The sequence below is a fragment of the Diospyros lotus genome, chromosome 4, assembly GCF_014633365.1.
Source record: "Diospyros lotus cultivar Yz01 chromosome 4, ASM1463336v1, whole genome shotgun sequence".
Lineage (NCBI taxonomy): Eukaryota > Viridiplantae > Streptophyta > Magnoliopsida > Ericales > Ebenaceae > Diospyros > Diospyros lotus.
Window position 1 is genome coordinate 28,278,941 of NC_068341.1, and position 8,920 is coordinate 28,287,860.

The 8,920-nt window shown below is 41.3% G+C and overlaps 1 protein-coding gene across 1 annotated transcript; it reads left to right on the forward strand.

Moving 5' to 3' along the window:
- Positions 1-1,459: 1,459 nt before the first annotated feature.
- Positions 1,460-5,113, forward strand: LOC127799754 (uncharacterized). The gene is made up of 5 exons (XM_052333984.1): positions 1,460-1,565; positions 1,650-1,950; positions 2,032-2,275; positions 2,333-2,579; positions 3,702-5,113. The coding sequence occupies exons 1-5, from the start codon at positions 1,460-1,462 to the stop codon at positions 5,111-5,113; spliced, it is 2,310 nt and encodes a 769-aa protein (XP_052189944.1).
- Positions 5,114-8,920: the final 3,807 nt, after the last annotated feature.

An 8,920-nucleotide genomic window follows, 5' to 3' on the forward strand; every position in this document is an offset into this window, starting at 1 on the left:
TCTTTAAAAGGCCATAACTTGGGCGTCCGATATCCAAATCAAGTGATTTAAAATCCCAAATTCATATACTCTTCCTGATATACAATTTTAATGAAGGGGAAGAATCCTAAAATGCACGTTATCCTATTCGAAATCGGATGTGAAGTTGCGGTAACTTAGGGTTTCCTCCCTAAGCTCTATTTAAGCACATTAAGTGGCTGATTTTGGGTGTGGCCGATTTTGGGAGAATTCTCAAGATTTCAACCAAGAAGATGGAAGGCTAATTCGCTTGTGATTCGCTACATTCTCGTACCTCTTGCCCGGTTTGAGTCTCGGTCATATTGTTGAATCCGATTTGGAACTCGATTTTCATGTTTTAATTGATGATTCTGTTTCTTTTCCTTCTCTAAGTTTATGTATGTTTCTTTTATGCGATTGTGTGAATGCATGCATGATCTTTGGATGGTTTTAATTAACGTACTCGGTTGAGGCTTTGATTAGAAAGAAACGGTATATTTGTATGAGCGATTGCTCGATTGGATTTAATCTTTTACGGTTGTAGAAGAGTTTTTCAAATCAAAAGAAAATCAAACCAAAACAGATTGTTTTCATAAATGAGACGAGGATTACCGTGGTAAGGAGGTAGGGTTTGTAGCGGGTTACGTTTTACTTCATCGTTGTTTCATTCTTGAACGTTTATATTTCGGTTTTCATCACAACCCCCCTCGTTTAGTCTTGTTTTGACAGATCCGTTTGAGGTTCGTTGGGAGACGACTTTGGGTTGCACCCTTATTGCAAATCCGAATCTATATTTCATCTAATCTATCGTTGTTCGACAGCACCGATCAGATTTTGGCGCCGTTGCCGGGGACCCGTCAAACTGTTCTGCCATAACAAGATTTGTTTTCTGTCTTTCTTTTTCTTTTTAGTTCTCTTTCATTCTTTATTGCTTTCTTTTGTTGCTTCTTCATATCTTGTTCTTTGGTTTCTCTTTTCTTTTATTTCCTTGTTGATTCTTTGTGTTTTCCTTGTTCATTCTTTGTGTTTTTCTTTTCGGTTTGCTTGTTTTTTGTTTTTTTTGCCATAAACAGGACTGTTCACTGCCGACGACTATCTCGGAATGCCCTGATTTTTGGTGTCCAAAGGAATGGGGTTGTGGGGAGAAATAGTCACTTCTATGCAGTGAGGAGGGCGTTTTTTGGCCAAATTCCAATGTTTAGACCACTTTTTGGGCCATTTTGTGTTTTCTTGGTGTGTTTATGTGATTTTTCCTTGTGTGTTTTGTTTTGTTTTTGTTCTTGTTGATATTTAATGCATGACCAGATCATCTAAGGGTGACCTAATTGATTTAGATCCAGAAATTGATAGAACCCTTAGGCGATAAGCAAGAGAACTTAGATCTCAAGATAGGGCAGTGACTAATAGTATCTTTCCCATTGTTTCTGATACTGTGTTTGAGTTTCAACCTAAATTGATCAATATGGCCACCTATGAAAACAATGGCAATGAGAATAGGAATAATGGGAATAATGCTAACAGAAGTATTAGAGAATTGGCTGCCCATGATGTGCATTATCAACCCTTGTGTATTCAGTATCCCTAATTGGAGGCAAACTTTGAACTAAAATCTGGATTGATACATTTGCTTCCTAAGTTTCATGGTCTTGTAGGTGAAGATCCACACAAGCATCTGAAGGAGTTTCATGTGGTATGCTCCACCATGAGGCCGCAAGGGGTTGATGAAGAACAAATCAAGCTAAGGGCATTCCTTTTCTCTCTTGATGGAGCCGCCAAAGACTGGCTGTATTACTTGCCACCTGCTGCCATTACCAATTGGGATGGCCTGAGGAGAATATTTTTGGAGAAGTTCTTCCCTGCTTCCAGAACAGCAGCCATCCGGAAGGACATTTGTGGCATTCGACAGATAGATGGAGAAAGCTTGCATGAGTATTGGGAAAGATTCAAGAAGCTGTGTGCTAGTTGTCCTCATCATCAGATAAGTGACCAGCTTCTCATTCAATATTTTTATTAAGGCTTGCTCCCCATGGATAGGTACTTAGTGGATGCTGCATCTGGAGGAGCCTTAGTGGAAAAGACACCAGCTGCAGCCCGAGACTTAATTTCAAAGATGGCTCAAAATGCACAACAATTTGGTACCAGGTTGAACACTCCCATGAAGCCTGTCAATGAGGTTGGTTTTGCTGCACCTATGGACCAAAGGAGAATAGAAAATAGGCTGGAGGAACTAACTTCAATGGTTCGCCAGTTAGCCCTTGATCGAAATCAGCCCCAACAGGTATGTGGCATTTGTTCATTATCTTCACATGTAACTGATCAGTGCCCACAATTGCAGGATAACACAGAATCATGCAATGGAATCTTCCCTGGTAGACCATTCCAGCAGCACAATCAACCTTTCCAGCAGCAGCCACAACATAAGTATGATCCATACTCAGCCACATATAATCCTGGATGGAGGGATCACCCAAATTTCAGATATGGAGGGTCTTCAAACCAGTCATTCCACCAGTATCCATACCAGAATCACAACTTGCAGCAGCAACAATTTCAGCAGCCACAAAGAGTAAATCATCCTCAAGGTCCAAGTTCCAGCAACCATGCCCCACCAAGGCCCAAGTCAGAACCTAGCTTGGATGATCTTGTTAAGCAACTAGCAGCCAATACACTCCAATTCCAGCAAAAAATAGAAACCACAATTCAAAATTTGGAGACACAAATTGGGCAGCTAGCAACAAACATCAATGAGTTAAGGAGTCAAGGTTCGGGGCAACTTCCTTCACAACCAGTTGCCAATCCGAGGGGTAATGTTAGTGCCATCATGCTTCGAAGTGGGAAAGAAGTGATCATCCCAACCCCTCCACCATCATCAAACATGAAGCAGCATGTAGAGGGTAGCAATGAGCAGCAGCCCTCCTCAATCCAAGAAGCCAAGCATCCCAACTCCAGCTATCAAGAACAAGGAGAGTCTTCCAACAACTAGCCCCTACCATTTCCACATCGAGCAACATAAAACAAGAAAAGAGTAGAGGCCGAATTAGATAAAGAGATTCTGGAGACATTCCAGAAAGTGGAAGTCAATATACCCCTCCTTGAAGCCATCAGACAGATCCCCAAGTATGCAAAATTTCTCAAAGATTTGTGTACTCACAAGAGGAAGCTTAAGGGGAATGAGAAGGTCAACCTTGGGAGGAATGTTTCAGCTCTCATACAACCTTCCATGCCAAGGAAGTGCAAAGATCCAGGGACGTTTTCCATTCCTTGTACTATAAGAGACATGCAATTTAGTAATGCTTTGCTAGATTTAGGTGCATCCATTAATGTCATGCCTAACTCTATCTATGCTTCATTATAGTGTGGTCCTTTGAAGCCAATAGGAGTGGTTGTCCAGCTAGCCAACCACAACACAGCCTACCCATTTGGAGTCTTGGAGGATGTCTTGGTTAAGGTTAAGGATTGTATCTTCCCTGCTGATTTTTATGTTTTAAATATGGAAGATGACAATTTACATGAGCATGCACCTCTTATATTAGGTAGGCTATTTTTGAAAACTGCAAAGACTATCATCAATGTGCATGAGGGTACACTTTCCATGGAATTTGCTGGTAGCACCATTCATTTTAACATACTTGATGCCATGAAATGTCCCCCTGAAGATCATTCCATCTTGCAAGTTAACTTGATTCAATTGTTGGTTGATGAAGCATGCACTAAGTCTTATGATTTGATTGATGCATTCCCCACTATTCATGACCTTCCAGATTCCTTCATCTGTCCTGATTGTAGTAATGAGAGTGATCCATGTGATGCATGTTCTGAGATTGCTGCATTTCTAGATAATCATGATTCTGATATTCAAATTGAGCATGCACAATCTGATTCTTATACTTCTCATGGGGAGGATAGTGTTTCTGCTAACCATGTTGAACAGGTAGACAGTACCCTTGAGATAAAGGCAAGCGGGTTAGTCCCTTCATTGCAGCAGCCACCATCCCTTGAGTGCAAGCCTTTGCCCGAGCATCTCAAGTATGCCTTCTTGGAGGATGGCGAGAAGCTGCCAGTCATCATCGCCAATAACTTGCAACCTGACCAAGAGAAAAGGTTATTGGATGTGCTGAAGAGGAACAAGCAGGCCATCGGCTGGACATTGGCAGACATACCTGGGATTAGCCCTTCCATATGCATGCATAGGATTCATCTAGATGAAGGAGCTAAACCTGTGAGACAGCCCCAAAGGAGACTCAACCCCACCATCTTGGATGTGGTAAAGAAAGAGGTAAGTAAACTACTCTCAGTTGGTATCATTTATCCTATCTCTGATAGCCAGTGGGTGAGTCCAATGCAGGTAGTTCCCAAGAAGACGGGCATCACAGTGGTGCCTAATGAGAAGAATGAGCTTGTTCCGATGCGAGTACAAAATAGTTGGAGAGTGTGCATTGATTACAGGAGACTCAACCTCGCCACGAAGAAGGATCACTTCTCTCTCCCATTTATTGACCAAATGTTGGAGCGGCTGGCAGGTAAGTCACACTATTGTTTTCTTGATGGCTTCTCTGGATATTTTCAGATTTGCATAGCACCGGAGGATCAGGAAAAGACCACTTTCACCTGCGCCTTCGGCACATTTGCCTATAGGAGGATGCCATTTGGTCTTTGCAAGGCTCCAGGTACATTTCAAAGGTGCATGGTAAGTATCTTCTCCGACCTTCTTGAGCATTACATGGAGGTGTTCATGGACGATTTCTCTGTGTATGGGACCTCCTTTGATGACTGCTTGGTTAGCTTGGGTAAAGTTTTGGAAAGGTGTGTTGAGAAAAACCTTGTTTTGAATTATGAAAAATGTCACTTCATGGTTGAGCAGGGCATAGTCTTAGGTCATGTGATCTCCAAACAAGGTATAGCAGTCGATAGTGCCAAGGTGGATGTCATTGCTTCTTTACCTTACCCCGCGTCTGTGCGGGAAGTTTGCTCTTTCCTTGGCCATGCAGGGTTTTACAGGAGGTTCATCCAAGACTTCAGTAAGATTGCAATTCCATTATCCCACCTCTTCCAAAAGGATGTGGATTTCAAGTTTGATGAACAATGCAAGCGAGCCTTCGAGGAACTTAAGAGGTGATTGACTTCTCCACCGATCATCCAGCCACCCAACTGGGAGTTGCCCTTCGAGCTCATGTGTGATGCTTCCAACTTTGCAGTAGGCGCCGTTCTCTCTCAGCGAATGAATAAGAAGTCGCATGTCATTGCCTACGCCTCATGTACCCTGGACAGTGCTCAAGCCAATTACACCACGACTGAAAAAGAGCTCTTAGCCATTGTCTTTGCTTTAGATAAATTTCGATCATACTTATTGGGATCTAAAGTTATTGTGTTTTCTGATCATGCAGCCCTAAAGTTCCTTCTGAAGAAGCCCGATGCAAAACCTAGGCTTATCCGGTAGATGCTGCTACTCCAGGAATTTGATATTGAGATCAAAGACAAAAGTGGAGCTGAAAACTTGGTCGCCGACCACCTAAGCCGGATACCTGCTTCTCCTGACTCGTCTGACATGGATCATCCCCCTATCAGAGATAGTTTTCTAGATGAGTTACTTTATCACTTACATGGTACTGAACCTTGGTATGCTGACATGGTAAACTTTTTAGTTGCTTCTGAATTACCTGCACATTTTAAGAAAGCACAATTAAATAAATTTAAGAGCGAAGCTAAGTACTATGTATGGGATGATCCATATTTGTGGCGCTTGTGTAGTGACCAAGTCCTTAGGAGGTGTGTCCCTGATCATGAATTTGCATCTGTCCTACATTTCTGTCACACTCTTTCCTGTGGTGGTCATTTTGGTCCGCAACGTACTGCCAGAAAGGTCTTAGATGCTGGGTTATATTGGCCATCCCTTTTCAGAGATGCATATGGATTCTGTAAGAACTGTACACGTTGCCAACACACAGGTTCAATTTCACGCAGAAATGAAATGCCTCAGAAACCTTTATTATTTTGTGAGATATTTGATGTATGGGGCATTGATTTCATGGGTCCTTTTCCTGTCTCTTTTGGTATTGTGTACATTCTTTTGGCTGTGGATTATGTTTCAAAATGGGTGGAAGCTAAAGCCACCTGGACTGATGATTCTTCTGTGGTTGTAGATTTTGTTAGATCTCATATTTTCTGCAGGTTTGGCATTCCAAGGGCCATCATCAGTGATCAAGGATCCCACTTCTGCAACAGAAAGATGCAATCCATGCTCCGAAAGTATAGAGTTTTACATAAAGTGGCGACGCCCTACCATCCACAGACCAATGGACAGGCTGAGGTTTCAAACAGAGAGATCAAGCAGATTCTAGAGAAGACAGTCCAGCCCAACAGGAAAGACTGGAGCCAAAGGTTAGAAGATGCACTTTGGGCCTACCGCACGGCCTACAAGACCCTGATCGGCATGTCCCCATATCGACTGGTCTTTGGAAAAGCATGTCATCTGCCGGTAGAGATCGAGCATAAGGCCTATTGGGCGGTGAAGCAATGCAACATGGACATGAAAGAAGCTGGTTCCCAGCAGAAGCTTCAATTGCAAGAACTTGAGGAATTTAGGTTAGAGGCATATGAGAACTCCAGGATCTACAAGGAAAAGGCCAAAGCTGCACACGACAAATTGATTGCCAAGAAGGAGTTCAACGTTGGCAATAAAGTCCTCCTCTACAATTCACGCCTAAAGCTGATGCCTGGTAAGTTGCATTCTAGATGGGTTGGTCCTTTTATGGTTACTCATGTTTTTCCCTATTGCGCAGTTGAGATCATGGACGAGTCGACTATGAAGAAATTCACAGTGAACGGGCAGTGGCTTAAGCCATTCTATAAGAGCTTTCAAGAGCATACTGTGGAGGAGCTGCATCTCCTCAACGCCGCCTACAATTGACAAACTCAGGCTGTTTCTCTCTCCTTACTTTTCTTACTTGTCCTATACCTGATTCTTGTTGCATGCTTACATTGAGGACAATGTAATGTTTGAGTGTGGGGGGGAGTTTTAGAATAGAAGTTTCTTTTCAAAAAAAAAAAAAAAGATTTTTGACAAAATGGGGCAAATTGAGTTTGAAAGAATTTGGCATGATTAGAAAGTTGATCTTATCTTTTTGGGCTCTCAAGTAAATTGGCAATGAGTTTGGCTTAGTGGGTTGATTGAGGTAGTCTTTGTGAGGATATTTGTGCTTGTTCTTTCTTATGATATGCGTGCATTCACTAATTATGGGTATCACTCCAGAGCTTGTTTTGAATCTTTATTGAAGCTATCAGTGCTCGTGCATGTGAAAAGATGATTAAGGCACTCTTTCATTTTACAAAACAAAAAAAAAAAAAAAATCTTTCCCCTTCTTTAGGTTGAAGAACATTCATTGCATCCTTTGATTATGGCAACATATTAAGCAAGTCCTTTGGAATCAAGAAGAAAAATAGATAGAAAGTCCAAAGGCCAAGGTGAGATGGAGCGTAAAACGCACTCGCCAAGGTGAGATGGAGCGTAAAACGCACTCACAAAGGTTGGGATGGAGTGTAAAACGCACCCACCTTTCAAAAAAAAAAACAATTGTGTCTATTTTCTGCTTGCTTAATAGTTCTTCATTGATCTTGGGTTGTCTTGAATGTTTTCTTCCTAAGGTTTACTTTACTTTTCATTGTTATCTTCCTATCCTTTTCAGAGCCATGAATAAAAGTCCTTTTGATTTGCATGCAAAAAGCATTCAGAGTGGAGATTTAGAAGATGAGCATATCTGGTAGTGGAATTGTGATTGAGTGAAGTGAGGCATATCATTTGAGGAACTTGAGAGCATATTCTTATTCTATGAGGGTCTGCTTATTTTGACTTGTCTTGCCAAGTAAAATTGCCATGCTACTTGTTTGTCTGGGAAGTGTAAGAAAGATGATCTTTGAGTGTTGAATTCCTATAAAACTTGCCGTACCTCTCATTTTGCATTTTTCACATCCATTTTGTTATTGAGTGTTAGTGTCTAGTGTTTTTCCCAGGAGTGCAAAGTCTAAGAGTGGGGGAATTTGATAGAGCGCATATTTTCATATTATTTAGCTCTCATATTTAGTCTTTTTGCACGTTAGTTGTATTATTTTATTCATCTTGATTTTGTTTTATTTTATTTTATAAGAATTGGGCTTCACACTATTTTATCTTATTTTGGACAGATTAGGGCTTCCTGGGTCATGAGAAATTTTGATGGCAAGAAGGGAAACAAGGAGATTGGAGACAAAGAAGCAACCAATGTGCTAATAGATTTGACCTTCTATGCTTCTTTCAAGTTTTTGGCCAAGTTAAAATCCCAGAACGTGAATGATGTCTTCAGAGATATTGTAGATGACTTCTTGGAATTTTTGGAATGGTATGGTTTGTCCAAATCCAAGTTCGTTTGGGCCTCCAAACAGCGCTTCAAAGTCGGGACCAGAAAGTTGGGTCAAATTAGGAAAGCTACACAGATGCTGAATCTTTAAAAGGCCATAACTTGGGCGTCTGATATCCAAATCAAGTTATTTAAAATCCCAAATTCATCTACTCTTCCTGATCTACAATTTTTATGAAGGGGACGAAGCCCAAAACGCATGTTATCCTATTCTAAATCGGCTGTGAAGTTGCGGTAACTTAGGGTTTCCTCCCTAAGCTCTATTTAAGCACATTAAGTGGCCGATCTTGGGTGTGGCAGATTTTGGGAGAATTCTCACGATTTCAACCAAGAAGATGGAAGGCTAATTTGCTTGTGATTCACTACATTCTCGTACCTCTTGCTCGGTTTGAGTCTCGGTCATATTGTTGAATCCAATTTGGAACTCGATTTTCATGTTTTAATTGATGATTCTGTTTCTTTTCCTTCTCTAAGTTTATGTATGTTTCTTTTATGCGATTGTGTGAATGCATGCATGATCTTTGGATGGTTTT